We start from the raw sequence: 22,334 nt of genomic DNA on the forward strand, positions 1-22,334 counted from the left end.
AAATTGAGACTTTTAATAACAGTATGGCTTAAACACCAAATCTGCTTCACTAATACACTCTTATGTTCATTACTGTTTGCTGATATGGGGCGATACAACAATCACAAATTTAAATTATTTGTTTCTGCTGCAGAAGAAAAAAACTAAGAGCCACTGTTAACCCAGGTTACTCATAAAACACAGGCGCGTACTGACCAGACTCCTTTACCCTCGCACGCAGGCTGCTGGCGCGCCCCTACTCTCGACACCAGTATCCATTTGTCGGCGCGCGCGGCCCGACGGACTGCGGGTCGCGCCGGCGCTGCGCGTAGAACGCGTGTTTACGTGTTCGCTTCGGTCGCTGTTGCGCTCCATCAGCTAACGTATGAGGGTGCGTGTTGTGCGTCACTACTCACATTTTCCCTCTACAAGACAGTACTGCGGTTATCTTGCGCGCAGTTGCTCGTTAACGGGACATCCGAGGGTAGCCGGCCAGGTAGGGTACCGACTGGAAACCGGTACTTATAAGCAGATTTCTGCGCTAATTTGATAATTAATGCATGATAATTTTATGCATTACAATGTAGATTTATTGATTTGACTCAATGGTGTAGTAACCGGACAGGCGAGCTGCAGACGGAAGGTTGTCCCGACGAAGCGCGTGTTTTGGATCTCCGTCTTCGGCATCCTTGCGCTGAGCTTGCTCTTGTTCCCATTAAACACATTTCGTGCACATGATTGTAAGCACGACCGCTACCAATTTCACTTTCTCTTTCCACTCGCATGTCAATATCTTGCTGCTGTTGGTATCTACCTCAGTCATAGGAAAATATGCGCGATTTCATTACTCTCTTTCACACTTAGCCAAACGGCTACGCAACGCTGTCAAAGGCGCCGAGAGCTCCCGAATAAAATAAACGTGACTTCGAGCCTCACAATTCGTGAAGGGTGGCTTCATCATCATCATCATCATAATTTTATTTTGTTAAACCAATACATCAAAACTTGATTACACCCACAGCCAGCTCGGCTAGTGAAAGGTCCAAGTACAAGATATTCATAAAAGAAATGGCAGACATTCAAACTACATGTACAAAAAGACGTGGGGAATGGCATAAAAAAGTGATTCGCAATACCGTGATGGAGTTTTCTATACATTTGTAATCAGCGGAGTTGAGCCCAACACGGCACAAATGCCCCCTACTACTTTCATCTTCTACGTTTTCAATGCACCGTGTTGGTTCAACTGTGTTAAAGGTTAAGTACACCTTATTTCTTACTATCTTTGGAGTGGCACAAACGCAAATTCGGTTGCACTTCTTCATAGTACTAACACTAACTCTGCGCCTTCGAACCGCATACCTAGAAAGTACGCTTTACCGTGTAGGCTTGCTTGTATATGACACTCCGCAGCTTAGTAACAGGTCCTCCGTTAGAAACCCGGCCGCAGTGGTCACACTTAGACGAATTGTGCACTCCTAAAATGACAAAACGCAGGCGCCTAGCCTGAACGTTCAACACTGCGGCTCATGGCAGTTATATTACGCAACAGAGCGCTCAGTAACACCTGGCTGCTGTGCTAACATTTCTTTCTCGTCCAATGTCCCGTTTTTTGTCGAAATACTTCTCTTTCTGCACTAACAATGAGCTGCTCGACCTTTTGTGCACCGACAAAGAGCTTTTGCCTCTTTTCAGAAACTTGAACCGACACCTTGTGCGTGTCGTTTGAAGTTGGCCGTCGCGTAGAATTAGGAGGCGTATTGATGGCACACATGGTTCAGCCCTACCTATGGAACTTCGTTACCACCTGCTAAGCGGGGGAAGAATGAACTGGAATACGTAGATAGTATATTTAATTGTGGATGTAGGTAAATTTCATCATTATAACCCTGCCCACCAAAACTATGATGCTTCAATGCGGATTTGGGCAGCCGCACCACAGTATTGTGTGCGTGCAAAAACATATTATCTTGCGTACACACCAACGTCTGCCATCGTACAATCGACCTTCCACACATACGGCTTAGTGTTTCTAAAATGTAATATCGATAACATCGACATATTATTAACCTACGAGTCAAAGGGCAGTGTGCTTGTTTACATTCTGTAAAAAATAAATCAGCTAAATCAAATGTTACTGCATTTTGCAGGCGTGTTAAAACAATCATGAAAACATGTTGAAAAGTAACAGAGCAGAGACACCGTTTTTTTTTCGGGGGGGGGGGGGGGGGGGACACAGGGGTAGAAGCGCATGTCACGAGCGATGATACCGCTCACCGTGCATCAAGACTGGCCGGCTCAACAAGACATTTTAACAAAATTCAGAAAGAGGTAATTCCTCAAGATCTGCGTCAAGCCGTTCACATCTGTATTCATCCATCTTAAGCATACAGGTGCCGTGTGATTTTGCGGTGTTAAGACTGTCTATCTTCCGGATAAACTTCGAGCTCCTTGATCATGCCATTTGCGAAATTTTCCATTGTGCCCATCTATTGAAGTCCAGCGGTCTGACTGAACCAAAATTCGGAGGTTAACCGACTCATGCGACGCCTCTGGGCAGTAAAATAAAACATGAGCAGGTTACAAACTTGGTTTGGTTTGGTTTTTGGGGTTTAACGTCCCAAAGCGACTAAGGCTATGAGAGACGCCGTAGTGAAGGGCTCCGGAAATTTCGACCACCTGGGGTTCTTTAACGTGCACTGACATCGCACAGTACACGGGCCTCAAGAATTTCTCCTCCAAAGAAATTCTAGCCGCCGCGGCCTATCACATAAACAAGGTGGATTCGGGAAACTAAGTTAATGAAACAGATGGCGTAACAAAAGTGCGTTTACATAATAGTCTGAGAGGTAAATTTGGTTTGGTTTGGTTTATTGGGGTTTAACGTCCCAAAGCAACTCAGGCTATGAGGGACGCCGTAGTGAAGGGCTTCGGAAATTTCGACCTCCTGGGGTTCTTTAACGTGCACTGACATCGCACAACACACGGGCCTCTAGAATTTCGCCTTCATCGAAATTCAGCCGCCCCGGCCGGGATCGAACCCGCGTCTTTCGGGTCCGCACCCGAGCACCATAACCACTGAGCCACCGCGGCGGGGCTGAGAGGTAAATCAAAAGGTGTAACGACCAATACATTTCAACAGTTTTACTGCGTTAGCAGTACTAGAGACATTACCCTCAAAACGGTGAAGTGGGAAGCCTCGGCGAGAGAAGCCTCTACACTAAAGATGGCGCCACCAGCCACGCCCAGCAAGGGTCTAAGGAGCGTGGGTACATCAGAATCCTATTGCTACAAGAAAACAAAAAGCTTTATTAGACCTACTGATTCATGGTCGATATATCTTGTGATCTATTGGTTTGCTGATTGGGTGATGTGACCCAAGAATTATCATGCCACTTATATACCTCTAATCGTTACAGTTACGTGAACCCCTAAGCAAATTCACCAGTGACATCCTTTCTCCCACATTCCCCTTACGCGTATAAGCTCGCACTGAAGCTCCTATCAAATAAAGTGAATATCTCTCAACTTTCCTTCTACTCGAGAAAGTGCATAGTACCGCCGCGTGTGGAAAGTTCAAATGTAAAGTGAACTTTGGATTCTTTGAGACACGCGGTAGTCAGCGGTGGTGGGGTATCCTGACCAGAGAATTCTAACCAACGTGGTCCGACTGCCCATGCCTAAATATCACGAAGACTGAGAGGTCGAGGAACAAGGAAACTCCCACAGAAGGCACTGTGTGCGAGCTTCGCTTGCAGGAGTGAGGGCGTGTAAGAAAGGTACCCAGTTCCTGGTCTGTGTAGGTCACTGAGGTCTACGCCAAGTCTTTGATTTTTTTTTTATTTGATACCTCAAAGGCCCCTGGTATGGGGCATTACATGAGGGATGGGCATGGCAGTTAAACAATAATGGTCTTGATGGCGTTCTTAAAATGGATGGCGTTGATGTGATGCACGGCGTCCGGTGGTAGATCATTCCAGTCCCGGGATGATGTGACGAAAAAAGATCGAGAATGAGTGGTAGTTCTTGCGGTGGGGGCGTAGACGGCCTTATGGTGGCTAATACGGCTTGAGAGGCGATAAGCCGTTGATATGACCGATGCTCCTAAAGATGAATGATAAAACATATGAAAGAGGCACAATCGAGAAATTTTACGATCAGCTGTGTGCGGGTTATGCACTGCTTTAGAAGCGGTTGCACCATTCCTGCCGACGTTTCGCTCCTTAGGTTCTTCCAGAGAATCAATGCCATGACAACAGCATACGAGTAGCTACGCAAACAGCTACACAAACAGAGAACCCTTCGTGCGGGCTTTCCGCGGAAAGCGCTCGCAAATGATGCACGGCCCACTGGAGCGCAGTCAGGCTTACGATGGGAAGGGGGGCTTTTCCTTTCGGTAAAGCCCTTATAGGAGGCAAGGCTGCAAAAAGAGACCAACTCGAATGCGCCACGCGTCAAAAGAAAGTAGGAAGCTAGGAGGATGTGCACAGGCAGCGACCTTCAGAGGTTATCGCAAAAAATGGCGCCCTATCGTGACATTTACGACTGACTTCTGAAAAGCACGTGACTGCCGTCGATATTGACAGGTGAACTGTTCCCTTGAAAACAGCTGAGGTGATTCAGAATGCAATCGCCGAATGAAAGTATACTCATATTATGTATTTTCTTTCTTTTTCACCAAAATTCGAAAGTTGTCTCGACCATGACACAGCAACTAACTACAGATCGACTTTTAACACCGTTATTTGAAACGGCCCAGCTCCGCGGAGAGCTTGAAGGAAAGAAGCTGGCAAAGGCGGTGTTAGAAAAGCGTTGGAAAACTTGGAATTGCACGTTTACATGTCGAGAGGGATTTTTATTGCATCGGCATGACAGCTCTTTCCAACCGCCATGTTTTGCAGTCGCATTTCTTTCATAGCAGCGAACCTGCATTGCTAACGTTAAGCCTTGCCTAATGGCGGTCTGCTCTGGAGCCCCACAGCCTAGACACGAATTAGACCATATGGGAGTGAAAAGGGAATAAGCTGTCCTTCACCGTACTCTTTTAGAAGCAAGCAGGGCTTGCTGGCCAAGTCCTGAGGTAGATGTTGATGACTAAAGATGCGGAATGCTTACTTTAGGAAACGAAGGCGTGTTCCCACCGCAAAGCATAGTAACTTCGTGCAGTTAGCAGTGGGAAGAGGCTTCTAAAGCGGCGCCAGAGGATTGCAGGTTACAATATTGAGGAGACCGAAACATCAGATAAAGCCTCGCAACTGCTACCACTTTGTATGTTATCAAGAGGGAATTTGTTTCCGTTGCCAACCGTAAGTATTCCGTGTTTTTAGTGATGAAAATCCACCCTAAGTCTTGGGCAGAATACCCTGCCCCTGAAAGGGAGTACGCTAGAGGATAACGTACTCTCTTTTTACTCCAATATAGGTTAATTCGGGCTTAAAATTCACATCATACGCTGCTACTGGAACTAAGTTGCGCTAGTCACCTCTTGTAGTCTGGCATGCGGAAACATGTGCACACGAGCATAGACACATGCAGAAAAAAAAATGCGAACTCATGGCCACACACTCCGATCTAATGCAAACTTCTAACTTCTTGATTGCTTCTCTTCGGTTTAACTTCGTACTTCGAATTCATTTCAAACTGGTTAAGCCCTTGCATACAGGATGATATTCGGAAACTATCTACTAGGTTAAGCTTATTAGTATGAATGTAACTCAAGACCATGAACGTTTGCACAACAATTACAGTGTCGTCAGCCGCCGCGGTGGCCCAGTGGTCGTGACGCTGGGCTGCTGACCCGAAAGTCGCGGGTTCGATCCCGGCCGTGGAGGTCGAATTCCGGAGACCTTCACTACGGCGTCCCTAATATCCTGAGTCGCTTTGGGATGTTAAACCCCATAAACGAACCAAACGTATAGTGTCGTCAAAGACATAGATTTGGTTCAGACCACTCCTGCCCAGCTTGCAATCCTAGTATGTCAAGCTCGAGTACAGCCTGGACCCACCACCGTCAAAACCTAACACTATTCTATACCCTCATCCTTTATCATGGTGGGCCCGGCTGGCGTAGCCCCAACGTCACTATCAGCTAGCATTGATGCTGCAAAATGTTGACGTCCGGGTGCTTACGAGATCAAAATAAAATGATCCCTGTTTCTGTTAAATACAACCAACCCGTCGGGGACTTCGAGCGCAGCGAGCGATTACGCCGAATTTTAAGCACTGCTGTCAGTCCAGCAAGTCCTGCACCTGAGCACAAGACTGAGGGGCTCTCAGTTTATCTGAGAAAACGCGAAAACAGATAAAAAGGACAGAACGACAGCTTCGAGTAGCAAATGTTTGTTTATTTGCAAGCAGGCACTGTGATCACAGTCAACCAGGGCACAAGGAGAAATGAGCAGCAAACAACAAAAACTAGGAAATACAAAGCAGTGCCACGGATACCGGAAACCTGTGCTGCTACCACAGAATAGGATAACTCCTCTAGTTCTTGTCCCTGAACATAGTTTAGATGCATGCTGTTTCATCATTATTCAGCCTGACAGTACATATTATGTACTGTCAGGCTTACAGTACATATTATGTACTGTACGGCTGATCACTATAGTGATCAGACTGCCTTCACTTTCCGCTTCCCACGGGGTGATTATGTGCAAACAAAGCCTTGTAACGCATCCTCCCCCGTGTCGACTTCTCCAACAGACCTCTTAGTCCCACGCGCATCAAAATCAGATGAAATTACAAGGCACACGTACCGAAATCGTCCACCCATCCGCGCACATCTGATTAGACTCACACTGATGGGCGTCGTGCCTTCGATAAAGACTACTATTTTGTCGCACGCAAAGCTTTACTTAATTTCTTGATACACTTCATTCATATGCTTATCTGTGCAGGGTAGCAAACCGGGTACCCCCTTCTGGTTGACCTCCCCGCCTTTCCTTCTCTTTTTCCCTCTCTCCCTTACATCGATCACCTTTCATTGGCTAGCATGCAAACACGACAGTCTTCGGCTTCAAGATCCTAGACGAGAGGCGAGCTATAACGAAGCCAAATTAACCGAGCAGGAAGTTTCGCATAGAGCTGTCACCGTAAGGATGCTCGAATCTGTCTGCAAACTGAATGCTTTCATCGTTTTGCACAGACCCGAGCTGGGACCATTAGAAAGCACACAGCGTTACACGTGCACCTAGAGCGAGGGCAGGCAGATGGTTTCTTGACGCACACAATGTGAACAAAGGAGGGGAAACCTCGGGGTGCTTTCCAACGTTTCGATAAAGGACTTGTTTTCGTTTGGGCAAAGCGTTCAGCATTGGCGGGTTTTAAATACGGTCTTCACTCCGAAGAGGAAGTCCCTGCAGCTTAATAGGATTAAGAGGCATGATGGGAGCTGCCATAGGCGACATAGGCGGGTTCCTATGTCGCAGTTACTTTTTCTTTTAAGTCGTGGTTGGTATCTGATATATCCCTGTATTGAAAACCATACTTATATAGCCTAGACCAGAAATAAGAAGAAAGCGTTGCCTGTCAAGGACAAAAAAAAAAGTGCTGATAAGGGCGCGAACTTCGCGTGCACATTGCAGACGCGACATCGTGAAAAGGCTCTACCACAGCGGCGACTTCTTCCTAATTGGATGATTCTGAAGGCAGTCGGGTTGCACGCACGCCATTTCCACAGATAGGCAACGAGGCGTGCCGTAAAATCAGTGAGCCAAAGATAGCGGAGAGAAAAAAAAAAGGCAGATCCCACACACTTGTGTAAACCATGCACTAACACTGGCTCAAGACACCATTATTCAAATGCGCTCTGAAACGGTCGCAAACTCTGGATTGCTGGTTTGCTTGTTTTGTCTCTTTTTTTTTACCCACCATGCGCCGAATCAGCAATGTGAGACGAGATGTCATTGCGACTCTGTCGTGCCCAGCCTTCCGCGGCCAGACAGCTATTAGCTCCGACCGTGAAACCATTTCTCTCATCACTTTGAATTCAGCCGGTGCAAGTTACGAACCAAAACAAAAAGTGATGAAAAACAAAAAGAAAAACGATGGCTTCTGCGCTCGCCTCCCCAAGGAAATCTTCACTGTGTCGTAATGGAATCACACCGTCACGGGAGCCTGACTATACATGTATACCCAGCTGGATCGCCGACTTTGCGAGAGGGCGTATAAAAAGCCAACAGTGGCCTACACCCGACCACACAAAGGAGCCAAGTGCACACGTTTTCGCGCCCAATACAAGCCTTACGGAGTCCACTCTTTCAATTCTCCGTTGCAGTGAGGTAGGTTCGGTAGCTGCCTCTTGTCTTACGCCTGTGGATAAACTCTTTCCTGGTGTCCAGCGCTGGTTTCCAAGACAATGAGGAATCATCTCGTCGCAGTCGCTGTGATACTTTGCTGCTTCACATGCATGACGGCCAACGCCAACGGTGAGTAGACAAATTCAGGTGTTTATATCTTTAAGACAAAATGGTTCCGTGTGATTATTCTCGAGCTCTTATCCCTATCAACCTGACGAAAAGAAGGTTTTCAACGCTCATTGAGACGTGAATTAGTGAAAAGCTCTTTATTTCATTTCGTTGAGGTTATGATAAGCCACAGTTGTTAATGCCTCGAAACTTTCTGGCGAGGCATTAGTGGTAAAAACGTGCGCGGTGATTCTTAGCCCACATGAGAGAGCGAATTAAATCCCCTGTAGTCACATTATTGCATCAGATAATAAACAATTCAAATCGTGATAAAACTGAACGTTTACGAATGGACTACATATCAAAAAGGCTCGCTCGCAACATCAGGAAATTCGTGCATCCTGCAAAGAAATTTACTTTTCTGCTCTTGCACGGCCTGTTAAACGTCGGTAGTGCCCCTATCATACTTTGGTTGACCAGAACAGACACTTTTTCACAGCGGCAGAGCCGAAAGAAGTTAATTAGTAACGGAAGTTCAACTAGAATAATAGCAAAAGTATTCACGAACGTTTGATCCGAGCACTCCGCACATGAAATAGGTCTGAGTGTGACAGGTGGGTCCATATTAATCCCCGAATCAGAATATAACAGGTACGATAATGCCCTCCCCTTTTTGATTACCCATTCTTGACGTTATCCCGCCCCAGTAGCAACAAGCTATCTCTGAGAAAGTCTAGAAGAACTTGGAACTAAATAATATGATAGTTGGCTGAGGCGGGACATCATATATTCTCCGCATGTCCCTCGCATGGTCTAAACCAATATGCTCTTCCCTACTAGTGTTTCTTGGAACTAGCTCTTGAAATTTTTAATTTAATGGAATTTAACTTTAAAATAAAATAACTTCCTATCAAAGTTGGCTAACATAGGTGAGAACTATCAACCATATCATACACGGCCCAAGGAACACTGGGAGGTTCCCTCATCAAGAACAAATTACGGAATGCAAATGGTGTGGAACATAATCCAAAGACGTTAAACAACCTTCCTACTAATGATACGATGCATGAATGATATTAGAAACGTTAAAGTGTTGTACACTTGATTTGTATGATCTCATATGTATTCTGATGAATGCAGATTTGGTTGTATATGCCCTATATTTAGGTATTTTGTATTTTTTAAATTTTTTTGTAACATTCCGTAAAGTATGTAGCGACTTCTTTGCTCATTAAATTTTGTATATGATTGTTGTATTTATAGAATCATGTCGTGTCTCTCAATATCAAATGATTTTTTTGTCTGGCAGTTATGTTCACAAATTGTGCTCTTTCTGTCTGTTTCACTTACCGCTTGTACTGTCTGCCCTTGCCCTTACGTATTAGAGAATGCGAGCTTGTCAAGTTGCCCACAATGCAGCTTTTTTCTCTCACCCCCTCATGTGTTTCAGTGTGCGGAATAAATGAAATTAAAAGTATGCCGCATTCATTTTCTCAAATTCGCTTTGAACCGAGAAAGGAAGGAGAGTACTCCTGACATGCTTTACTCAAATAGCTGGTAATTCAGTACCAGTTAACAGTACCAGTAGGTGGCAGGAGAAAATTTGGAAAGTTCCGGAACCTCGGAGGCGGAGAGATAAGGGATCGAAGAGCTGACATGCCCTGTGAGGTCTCACCATCGCGTTGCGCATCTGTGATATTTTTTTTCGTGCTACTTGAGGAAAACATTCTTAGCTGCTCCGTCGCTGGTTGATACAACAGGTAAACTCAGCGTTTGTATTCTGACGGTATGGGCTGGTCCTCTTTTTCTCTTCAACCCACATATTGGTTGAGACGATAGAATAGTCATATGGAGTTTACATAGTCGAAATTTCATTCAGCGCTTGTTGGGAAGAAGCCAAATCCGCCCGGAACAGAAGCAAGTCGACGCTGTTTTGGGTTCAAAAGCGCTTGTGTGTTTTCGCTCTACGTCATACGACGCTGGCCCAGTATATGTTCTCACGATATATTGCCTTGCAGTGGATGCCGTGCTCGACCAACTGAAGCAACTGATTCGAGGCCATGTGTCCGACAAGGAGAAAGCGGAGGAGTATATTGGCAAGGTAGACAGCGCGCGCGAGTGCCTCACCATTGCCAAGGACATCAATCCTGACGTAATCAAGAAGGTAAGTGCACCCCTGTACACTAAAGTTCTCTGATGGTGCCTGTTAAGAAGCGTCAAATAAAAAACACAGCCATGCCTGCTGTCCCTTTGTGGAGACAAGATGGGCCACCTATCATCGAAGAAAGGAGATATCAGTGCTCCCCTGGAAGCTTTCCTTTCCTCGTTTCGAGCAGCTAGTTTTAAGGCGGAAACCTTTAATGCCTCATCGTTGTAAGCAGTTGTTGACAGAACTGTTACGCTTTTTCATGGGTCGAAATGGTCGTGACGTCACAGTGCGCGAATTTCAAACGGGGCCAATTGTACTGTGGCTAGGAACCATGGAACCAATTAAAGGATGGTATAGTGATGCTCCAAGTAAGTGGGACTGAGGTTAGTTAATTGCTTAATTAACCAAGTAGCCTATTAACCTTTCTACTCAGACCAGATAAATAAATAAAACCGAGTAGGAAATTGGTCGAGTTGGGGAATCGAACCAGGTCCTCCGGAGTGCGAGACGAGCACGCTACCACTCCGCCATGCCAGCTTTTTTTTTTCTTTATTGCCTGGCTTTGGCTCATGACATTGCACAACAAAAATACACATAACGCTATATACATACGACACTGTCGTGGTCAGCCAGCACGAGACTGGCTTCGCCAGCTTAAAATTCCCGCAACATACACAACGGCTCTAGTCTTGAGAGCCACTCGGGAAGCTCCGCAGCTGCTTTTTGGATTGCAAGAAACCAGTCCATGCTTTCCCGAAAATAAATTCGGGCCGGTCGTGCGTCTTTGTCACAATGGTAGCCTGTCATTCTGGAGCGCCATATACAGTGGAGGCCCAAGAGCATTATGAGATCAAAAGGTGCCCCATCCTCATTATCAGTGCTTAAATAGTGAATTCCGTGCGCGTCAAGTGGTAGCTCTTTCTTTATGGTCCTTTGTAACACGTCCCAAAAATAAACCCCTTCCCATCCGCCATGCCAGCTCGATGGATTGGAATGAGCAAAGGCGTGTCTAGTAAATACGGTGTCTTCGTTCACACCCATCTTCCTGCCTTCCCGTTACGGCGAGGTTCAGGTGTCCACCGAGATATGCGAGAAAGATACATTTCCTTTCCTCAAAAACCAATTTACGGACGAGCAAGGCGTAGAGCCGAACGGGCGATGGCGTTTGGTGGACTCCCTGGCAGCGTTGCAAGACGCTGTCGCGTTCCACTCTTAGAGGTGAAGTTAACATCTGAACCACACATCAGTGACACAAGCAGCACCACCGCGCTTAAGGCTTCCGACTCACAGCACTTTAGGTCAACAAAGCGCCCCCCCCCCCCCCCCCTGACTTTTTTGAGTAGTTACACATGCGCTTGTTCTCTTTGAACTCTCAACATGAACTAGAGTATACAACAGCATCACTGCTTCCTACATTTTCACCCAGCTCGTTGCCGGTCTCATCCCCACGATTACCGAATGTGCCGGCAAGCACATGGCCATCGCGGACCTTGATGAAAGAAAAGAGAAGGTATGTTGGGAATAAAAACCTAGTTTTTTTTTTCAACCATCTCAAGACGATCTGAATTAGGTGCTCTCCAGTGTGGACATAGCGCTTCAAATTGTTAGCAGGTGTTAGCGGTGCAGAATACGCCTTCTCGCTGTCAAGGTCTTCTGTGTCATCCACAGAGAGCAAGCATATGGCATCATTTGATTGAAGTTTTTGATCCCTCAGTGTGCAAGTAGTGACTTGATCGCAACAACGCAGAACTTTTCGAATATGCTCAGATCCCAGCTTGTCCAAAAGCATACATTTGTGCTGTTACAACTCGCGAAAGGTTTAAATTTATCTCGTGCTTTAGCTACACTGGAAATAATTGTTTAGCTCCGATGGAAACAAAATGTAAGACACTCGTGTACTAGAATTTCTGAGCGCTTCAACAATATAAACGCTCCTTCGGATGTGACGTGTAAGAGCTATAAGAGCTAATTGCTTTTATACTACTGCACGCTTTAAAGTTGATGCCATCTTGCAGTAGGAGGCGATTATGAAGCTTGAATTGCGTTTACCTACGACTTTGCCACTCTGTGTGCCGTTTTTTTTTCTTGGGAACTAAGCTTTGCACTTCCTTGATTTTAGCCACATTTCAAGGCGTGCCTTGTTTAAATTTCTTTCTTTTTATTTTGCAAGTTCGCCTATGTGACGACTAGTGGCAGACAATAAAGCCGCATATAAAACGACACCCCTCGGCCTGAACAAAAAAATCCTCTTTCGCTTCCCTTAATTTATTTGCGTTTTGTGGCCACTTGTCTAGTCGGAACAGTGAAGCATATACGTCATCACTGTAATTTCAGACATAACTATATTGAACGTTGCGGTTATCATTAATTCAGTGACTATACAGCAAAAGTAAATGAGATCAAAGAGCGGCCAATAACGCTAGCAGAGGAAAGTACATCAAAATTTAAGACACCATTATTGAGATCAGTGCGTCAAATAAAACGTCTCACAGAACGGAATCGCTAAAACGAATCATTTCATTCATTTTCAGATCAAGGCTTGTTTAGAAGAAAAAGCGGAGAATTTCAAGGCAAGTCTTTTCTGAAATCTGAACTACACCAGAGAGAGAACGGACCACAAACTGTCAGGCGAAGAAATTGATTTTGTATTTTTTTCTCCAGAATATATAGCACGGATTCATCGCTTTCATTGCATAATATTGCATTCATGAATGTACCATAGTTTATTAATGTAAAGATTGACCTATAGAATGGTCTTTGAACCTGATCTCGTGCAGAAGCAACTCCTTAGCCAAGGTGCTTTTGACCAAGGTGCCCTTGTGCAATGAAAAAAAAAAATCATCATTTCTAAACGGCTATTTGAAGCTTTTCGAGAGTCCAGATTAAGCTGCAGAAAGTCGGCAGAATGTGAAAAATCGGCCTTCGAAAATGACTCTACCATTTAGAATGGTATTTGCAATATAGCAGCTGAATTTATCGCCACGGTGCTTTGATGGATAAATTAATGAAGTTCGTATTGAAAAAACAGGCAAAAATTAGCAGTACAGCAATCTTAATTTCGCCAAGTTTGACAGTGAGCGAAAAGGAGAGTTAAGCTGAGAAAATTTTGTAGTATTCATTCACGTTCAGTCTAAAGATGCCGAGTGAGAAATTGTAATGCAAAGCATCTTTCTTCGAAAGCATCGAACTCCAACGTGTGACAAGACGTGTGGTGTTTTCTTAACTGAACGCAGGCTTCCAGCGGAATGACGCCTGCAGAAGTCGAAACGCTTGAGAAAACAGGGGTAAGTACTTCACTCGTTACCTCCCAGGAACGCAGTCCCGCAGCTTCACTGAGCTGCATAATATCTTCTTTTCTGCAGCATACTTGCACACAATGTGTAGCACTGACTAACGTCAATAACATTACTTGTAAGCAATGTTTTTAGTTCCAGCCATACCACAAGCGCCAAAGAGACGTATTCTCATACACTTCGGGAAAGAAACACATCCAACATTATCGGACAAAAATTTTGAAAATTGGAGAATTGTAAGATACTGTTATGGAAATATTGCAGGTAATGGTTCATTATTCTGATATATAGCAAAATCTTTCTTTTAAAGTGTTCCATCGATCGCAACGTACAGCTACGACTGCCATAGAAAACCAATGGCGACGCTTTTGACGACAGCAAGAACGCCAACAGAAAAAAATAATAATAAACGACAGCCGTGGGGTGATCTGCGGGTGTCTTGATTGTTATAGTGAAATCTTCTATTATATGAGAAAATGCATTCATAAACGGTTTCCCGCTTAAAAATCTATTAGTCCAGGATTGCTGGGCCTGTATCCAGCAGGGATAAATGCGAACCCCGTGCCGAGGGTGCACTCACAGAAGCTAAGCGAAGAGTCGAATACCATACCGGGGTCCCGTATTTCACCATCGCGAGGAAAGAGGTCGCCACGGATTGTGACTGGGAAACTTGTCGGCAGCTTTCGCCTTGCACAAAACAACTTTTGTCTTTGTAATGTTGAGTAAGAGTTTGTTTGTAGTACAGCGGACAGTGAAAGCACATATATGTTTCTGCAGTAGTGTGCAGTCATTCACGTAATGGCCTTGACTAAATATCAAATCAAATCTTTTTTTACATTATCCAGATGTTAGGGGCGCAGGCAAAAAGCTCCCACTGGAGCTTGATTGAGTGCCTGCACTTCCGTACAAGCTTTCAAAAATTGTGTAATTATATATATTGGCAACAACTAAGAAAACAATTGCGTTTGAGCAAAAAATAAGTGGTACACAGCTTATAGGGGTAAAATAATAATAATAAAAATAAAATAAAAAATCTTAATGTCGTCACCGTAAAGGAGGAATGATTCATGTCGGAAAGTTGTGGTAATGTCTGTTAAGAATAACCAAAACAAGTGGCCCGTGGATGAGCCCTGTATCACAGCATCCCTCTCCAATATTTTAAGAGGTGAGGTACAGCATTTACCGCGTGCCCGTCGACCCGAAGCTGTCTCATACCTGATGCTAATTCTGGAAATTTATTTTTTTTTTCTTTTTAGGAATGCATCCAAGAAAAAGTTAAACAGTAAGCCTGGGCTGATCATCCGAGTTTTACGCTTCAGCGTGTAGGTAAATAGGTAACTGGCGGCACCGCTTCATCACAGTCAGAAGACGCCGACTGAAATAAAGTGTGCACAAAAAACGTCTGCAAGACTGGCTGTATTCTCGAAGCACTTTTCTTGCAGGCGCAAACTTCGCGACTTCACTTCTCTATCCTCAAACGGGGATAGAGGCTAAAGAATATTAAGGCGAAAGCCTTTAATGCCTCATCGTTTTCGACAGAAGGTTGTCGACAGAAGGTTGTCAGGAATGTCGTCAGCAGAAGGTCGTCAGCAGAGGTGTCACGCTTTTCGGTTGGTCGAAATGGTTATGACGTCAGAGTGCACGGATTCGAAGTAATGAGGTCACCCACGGCATTCCTGACGCCCCCTTTTGGAGCAGGCAACTAATAGAATAGTTGTCCACTCCGACAGGGGGCGTAAGGCGTCCGTGGGTGACCACATAACATATCTCATTACTGCGAACAGAGCCATGGATACAACCGAACTCATCGAAGCAGAGAGAGAGAGTCGTGCTAAAGAAGCAGTCAGAGCCGGCAGTCAAAGTGTGTACTTGTAATGTGTACTCAAAGTGTGTAGCCAAATAAACCACTAGTACAGCACAAACAGTCTGGTAGTTAATGCCAAACAGTGCGCCAGGAAAGGCTTCCGCCTTGCAGCACTTTAGAGAGCCCAAGTGTCCCCTGAATTTTTTAAGGGAGACTCAAATTGAATAAAAATATGGATGAAATGAATAAACCGGAAATATCTAGCAACGCACAAGCAGTCTCTTTATCCTCCATAAGGGACCATTAAGGACAAGCACAAATCAAGCGCAGTCACCGGCGTCGTTGGCAGGTAAATGTTCATTATAACCGAGGTTGACACATTAAAATTCGTTATATCCGAGGTCAACTGACACTAACTTCTTTAATCCGAGGTCCCGACCCAAAAGTTCCTTAATTCCGAGGCTGCATACTTAGGTTCTGTATATTCGAGGTTAACACACTAGAGTTCGTTATATCCGAGGTTCGTTATATGCGAGGTGAACGCATGAAACATCTTTATATCCGAGGTGGGTTCGTTATATCCGAGATAGAAACTATAGGCAGTTCACAAAGTTCGTTCCTAGCCCGCTGGCCAGGTTTCAACCTGACCACCACGACAGGTGGGCACCTGCCACTGACTACCGACAGATGGCGGTCGCCATTTCCGCTTGTACAGAGCGTTCTAATGCTAACGCATTAGTAACACAGTAGGCTGAGGAATGAAAGTGAATAAAAACCTGCAGTCCGATTTATTCCTTCTAGATCTGAAGGACACAGAGCGAAGTGAGAGGGAGAGAAGCTAAGGAGCATGAAGACAGGAGAAGACACGGTTAAAAGCAAAAGCGTACCACGAGTCAGTTAGCCCACAGCGCTTCCTAAGCGAACGCTCCGAGAAATACAAAGTAAGGACAAACAGAGGAGGACAAGAAATTAGAGAGCATGTTGAAGGAAAATGAAGCTACGTCACGCAGCTAAACCAAACGGCTGCGTCTTAACTTACAGTTTATATACCACGATTCTAGCTGAACTTTATTTATAAGCTAACTGGAGCTTAGCTTAACCGGCAATTTTTTCTGTGCTGACCCGGTTCTCCTTCAAACCTGTGTCCGTATTTCGGAAGTGCTCTCTCAGTGGACATGCAGATGTGACGGCTGCATCACGACAACGGACCAACGGACCAGTCTTTCATAAAGACATGTCCAACATTCTTCGAAAAAAAAATTTGCACATTGGAAAATTGTAAGGTACTCTTATGGAAATATTGAAGTAATGGTCCATTCTTCTGATATGTAACAATATCTTTCAAGTGTTTCCGTCGATCGCATCTAACAGTTAAGACTGCCATAGAAAACCAATGGGGAAAGCTTTTGATGATAGCAAGAACATTCTTCGTGGCATGACACCGCTTCGTGGTGATGAGCACCGTATATAGGCACGGCAAGTACACAGGACAACGCTGGAAACCGGGCATTGCAGGAGAGGTAGGCGATGGTGCTGACGCAGAAGACAGCCTGGTCTGATGGAGGCTGAACATGTAGAAAGATGCCCAACACTTCTTGAATACTATGCTCCTTTTTAGGGCATCTTTCTACATGTTCAGCCTCCTTCAGACCAGGCTGCCTTCTGCGCCAGCACCATCGTCTACCTCTCCTGCAAAGCCCGGTTTCCAGCGTTGCCCTGTGTACTTCTCCTGCTTTTGAACGCGTCCTTTCCGCTGGTTTTCCACTTACCATGCACCAACTGGCCCAACAAGCTACGCTTCTTCAATAGGCACGACAGTCGGTGGTCCTTGAACTTGGTGCTGATTGCTGGGCACGTATTGGTATTGGAGGTTTCGCTAAATATTGCTAACCACTCTACTGGTCATTTGTTCTGAGGAAGGTAGCTGAGCGTCGAGTAATCGTTCCCTGATACAAAACAGACTTTTCAGTTCTTTACTTTGCACTGACTCCGAGTCGCTTTCCGGGAACGGACGTCAGTGTGAATTCGTGTGCACCCTATGGTTTGGTTTATTGGTTTATTGGGGTTTAACGTCCTAAAGCAACTCAGACTATGAGGGACGCCGTAGTAAAGGGCTCCGGAAATTTCGACTACCTGGGGTTCTTTAACGTGCACTGACATCGCACAGTACACGGGCCTCTAGAATTTCGCCTCCATCGAAATTCGGCCGCCGCGGCCGGGATCGAACCCGTGTCTTTTGGGTCAGCAGCCGAGTGCCATAACCACTGAGCCACCGCGGAGTACACCATATGGTAACGAGACACCATAAGCATGACTAGGAGCGTACATCACCATGAACCCTTGCTTTATTTATGTCCACTTTGCTGACGGCCTCGCCAGAACGGTTACGGAACCCCAGGTAATGAGCGCGTTAATGCGAAAGCCCGAGGCCTCACCTTCAGCGGAAGGCCAACCCAACCCAGACAGAGCGCAAAGTGTCCTGCTCACACGCACAGACATCATACAACACCACTGGCTATCCCGTAGAACACTCCCTTCGCCAAACACGAAAACAACCCCTGGAGAAGCCACCAAACAGAGCCAGCTTCTAACTTTAGCTTCAAACTTCGTTGTCAGCTTCGAATTGTTCATGGATGAGGGCGGAGGCGTTCTGTTCGTAGATGGCCGAGCACGCTTGTTGCTATTGCCATCGCCGAGACATTCAGTGAGTTTGTGGGCGCGAGTGAGCCCCGATAAAGTTTCGCTCACACGTTCTATTACAAGTAGAGTAGGCGCTGAAACTCTAGTCATAATACGTGAATGCCCTTGAAACTTTTTAACGCAATAGCGTTAAGGCTCCCGTCCTCCAGAAAATTCGGTGTCGTCGTCTTCAACGTTGTCAGCGAAAAATTCCTGGAGAAACAACCAAGATGGGCACGTAGGTCACGTAACCTTGTGGCCTCATCACAACCTTCCCACCGGATTGTGAAAAACTGACTACCGTGGCAGGTGAAGGTTAATTAATGATTAGTCACAAGTGGTTGTTTGGGAAGAGCACCCTGGGTCACACAAGTCCCACAGGTGGCAGCACCTGCCATCGCAGGGCAGTGGCGCATCGCTTAACCGCTGCACCACTGCGCCAGGAGGGGTACGAGGACTTCCAGGGATCTATGAATGCAAAGTTGAGAATGACCAATTCAGCATATATGGGCATTAACCCATTAACTGTATCGCGTCAAACCCTTAGGGCGGAACTTAACTGTCCAGTCCAATTATTATTTTTTGATTGAATAATAAGTTTACCAGGAGTGGAAAGCTCAAATGTAAAAAGACTCTTCAAGGGCGGCAGCAGTAAGCGGTGATGTGGGCCCCAGACCCAGAATTCGAAGTTAAGTATGCCATCCCGAGCGGAGGCCCGCACCTTGCATATCATAAAGTCGCAACGATTGAAAATTAGGGAAATCCCGGAGGATCCACTGCGAGAGAGTTTCGCTTAAATGGACACTAGGGACTAATTGAAGTAGACCTGCCTCTATTTACTACTGCATTCTAAAGATCAAAAGACCCATCCCACCGAAAATGCGGCTTTTATTTGCTATAGAAGAAGACCATAAACTGAAATACAAACGTTGCCATTGCAGGCCTGTTTTGCTAGTGAACTTCCTGCGGTGACGCAAATTTTAGTGGTGGGTTCCAGAGGTTCTGCTACTGCGTCAGTCGCTCTAAAACATCAGCAACCAGGCCTTCTAGGTGTGGACAACACGAGTTTGTATCGAGTAGCAAGAAAATTTTTATATTCAATATTCTCCGCCAAAAATGCTTTTTTTTTCTGCCGGACTTAACAAGGCCCAAAAGAGGAAGATAATCAATTTTCACCGAGAACAATAACGGTATGTAGTTGGCCACTGACGCTCTCGCTCTACCATCTGTTAGCCATTCTGTTTAGCTCAGTGGGTAGAGTGACATGCGCGGACCTGTGGTTGTTCAGGTTTCAAACGCAAGACAAAAACGAATTTTTTAGTGCAGTAGCACTACAATGCGCACTGTATGGAGTGTTAGCGTACGTAGCTACGTCTGTGGGGCCACTGATCCATGGCGATCATCCCCTGAGAAGCGATCTCGGAGAGCCACCTTGGTCACGTGTCCTTGCAGTCTCATCACAACCTGCCCATCTGATTGTGTAGTTGTCCTGAGTGCCCTGTTAAAGGATTCGGGCGCAATAGACAAGTGTCCGGAAATGGCGTGGAAGAGTGATTGCCAGTGCCTGGTGCCTGTAGGGGTCACTCAGAACGATGCCACGTCTCTGATTTTGAAGTAGGGCCTACTGTCTCTGAACCATCCAGTCTTTGACAAGTGGTTGCGTTATTCTTGCAAACATTGCACACCGCCTACGTTCTTACAGAGAATACAAGCAATCACAGTTGCATAAGACTGGCTAAGGAAACCTTTGGCAGTCTTTTGGCGAGCCTTTCGAGCTGGCTTTCCACGGAAATTACCCCAAAAAAGCTGCGCGGACCACTGGAGCGCAGTCAGGCTTACGAAGGAAAGACAGCTTTTTATTTTGGCGCAGCCATTATAGCAGGCAGGCCCATCAAGTAGGGACTCACTCGAATGGACCACACGTCGAAAGAGAGTAGGAAGCTAAGACGATCTGCACAGGGAGCGACCTTGAGAAGTTATCGCCAAAGATGGCGCTCTAGCGTGATGTTTACGACTGGTTGCCGCAGAGTAGCAGAACTTCCGTCGGTACAGCACCGATGGCTATTCTCACGAAAACTGGTCCAGTGATCTCAAGGTGGATCTCTGAACGAAGTTAAGCTCAAAGGACTATTTCGTGCCATAATTTCATTCTTTTTCACGAAGATTCGAAGGCTCCATCGACAGTTGCAAAGCAGTTAGAGACTGTCTTTTACAGGCCTAATTCAAATGACTTAACCCGTCAGCGAAATTTCATGGAAGGAGCTAGAAAATTGTATTGGTGCCCAAAATATCAATTATTGTGCATCCGTCTTATTTTGCAGCCGTTATTTCCACCGTAGGAAGCGAGGCTTAATTGCTCACGTTAACCCACGCCTAACAACGCTCTACTCTGAAGAGCCATCTCATGTGCTGCCACAACAACGACGTTGCGGTAACTGACGAATTATTCAGCAAATTTTGCAGGCTGGCGTCTGAAGGCATATGCACACGTGCATGAACACGTATGGAAGGACAGAGACATGAATTTGCGGACACACGCTCTTGACTACTGCATAGTGGAGACATAGTTTCGTTTCTGTGCCCTCTGAACCTAGCCTAACTTCTTGATATAATGTCCATCCTGCCTTACTGTGGAGTTGCTTTAAGCTAACCATTGGAATTGTGAGTTGTCGGATTTAATTTGACGAAGCGATTGATGGGCTATGGAGGACACCGTAGTGGAGGGCTCCGGATTAGTTTAGACCACTTGAGGTTCTGACATTGCATAACACTTGAGAGGCTTTGTATTTCGCCTCCTTCGATACATGTACGTAGTTCCTACGTGGTCGAGGTTCAATCAGATACCTTGAGATCAGCAGGCGAATGCCAGAGCGAGTGCCATAGCGTTGGCGTAGTGGTTTGTGCATCCAACTTGAATGCGGGGGGTGCGAGGTTCGATCCCCAGCGCCACCGGGTTCCCAGCGGTGATACAATGGGTGCAATCTTTCCCTTTGCCTGGTACTGGGATTCTTTAGGATTCAGTGCTTGAGAAACTGGTCTGTGACCCCATCTTGAGTAGAAGACTACACGAATACACCTTACGCCGTGGCGCTCTTTGGCCACAGATGCCCTTACGCCATAAAGAAATTTATCATCATCAAAGCCAGTGAGCCACCGCGGTGTGTGCTAACCATTGGATGAACCTTAGTAGTATTGAAGCAACTCTGCGCTGCGTGAATGCTTGCGCAAAAGAAACTCGAGCCCATAGGGCACTCATTGCCCTATCCAAAATTGCCCAATCACCTTATCCAAACGTCCTTTTTACCAATCTCAAGCATTGCCCTAAGCCGTCGCCATCAAAGCCTGCCACGGTTTGAACCCTCCTCAATGATGGTGTGCCCGGCTGGGGTCGCCCCTACGAGACGACCAACTACGTAGTGTTAAAGTAGACCCTTCCCTAGTTAAATTGAGCCTACTTATCCGGGGTTGCCAGTGTATCCGAGCGAGCACGCCGAATTTTAAGCCATACGCTAAATCCGGCATATCCTGTACCTGAGCGCAAGGCTGAGGGACATCCGGTTTTTTTCAGTGCGTCCCAAAAGATATCGAAAGAACAACACAACTGTTTCGTCCAGCCAGTGGCTTATTATTCGTACGTCGGCACGTTTTTCCACGGTTGACCAGGGCGGAAGAAGGAACCCGCATAAAAATAACATCGCAAATGTCTCCGTTCTTTCTGTATCTCTCTATTTTGTGTATAACCGTTCATTGGCTATGCGAACACGAGATTTCCCGGCTTCAAGACACTAGGCGACAGGCAACAGCAGTTGCGACGAAAAAAACAGCGACGAAAGTCTGCTATACGACTGCCGCAGTAAAACATGCTCGGAATCTTTCGAAAACAATGAATGCTTTCAGCGTTTTTGGGCAGAGCCAAGGTAAGACCACTAGGCGTCAGAATACGGAAGCACAGAGCAGATGGGCATAACTGTGGGTGATAAGTTTCATTATCGCTGATTTTATTGCCGCACAAGTTGAGCCAAATA

The 22,334-nt window shown here is 45.8% G+C and overlaps 1 protein-coding gene across 2 annotated transcripts; it reads left to right on the forward strand.

The window, feature by feature from the left end:
- The first annotated feature begins 8,156 nt into the window (after positions 1 to 8,156).
- On the forward strand, positions 8,157 to 15,229 carry LOC149335949 (uncharacterized). Of its 2 annotated transcripts, XM_089554598.1 has the most exons (7): positions 8,161 to 8,258; positions 8,319 to 8,405; positions 10,403 to 10,548; positions 11,960 to 12,043; positions 13,065 to 13,103; positions 13,767 to 13,817; positions 15,083 to 15,229. In XM_089554598.1, the coding sequence occupies exons 2-7, from the start codon at positions 8,336 to 8,338 to the stop codon at positions 15,110 to 15,112; spliced, it is 420 nt and encodes a 139-aa protein (XP_089410724.1). In that variant the 5' UTR covers positions 8,161 to 8,258; positions 8,319 to 8,335; the 3' UTR covers positions 15,113 to 15,229. The 2 variants fall into 2 exon arrangements, with proteins under 2 accessions (XP_089410722.1, XP_089410724.1); XM_089554596.1 differs by having other exon boundaries at positions 8,157 to 8,405.
- The last annotated feature ends 7,105 nt before the right edge of the window (positions 15,230 to 22,334 follow it).

This window comes from Amblyomma mixtum, chromosome 7, assembly GCF_055824585.1.
Source record: "Amblyomma mixtum isolate Tamu chromosome 7, ASM5582458v1, whole genome shotgun sequence".
In the NCBI taxonomy this organism is placed as follows: domain Eukaryota; kingdom Metazoa; phylum Arthropoda; class Arachnida; order Ixodida; family Ixodidae; genus Amblyomma; species Amblyomma mixtum.

Excerpts from the sequence above, each read along its gene's own strand:
- LOC149335949 (XM_089554596.1), top strand. The coding sequence starts at position 8,336 with ATGAGGAATCATCTCGTCGCAGTCGCTGTGATACTTTGCTGCTTCACA. Across the intron at positions 8,406-10,402 it reads CATGACGGCCAACGCCAACG|TGGATGCCGTGCTCGACCAA; the intron begins GTGAGTAGACAA and ends ATTGCCTTGCAG. Across the intron at positions 13,818-15,082 it reads AAACGCTTGAGAAAACAGGG|GAATGCATCCAAGAAAAAGT; the intron begins GTAAGTACTTCA and ends TTTTCTTTTTAG.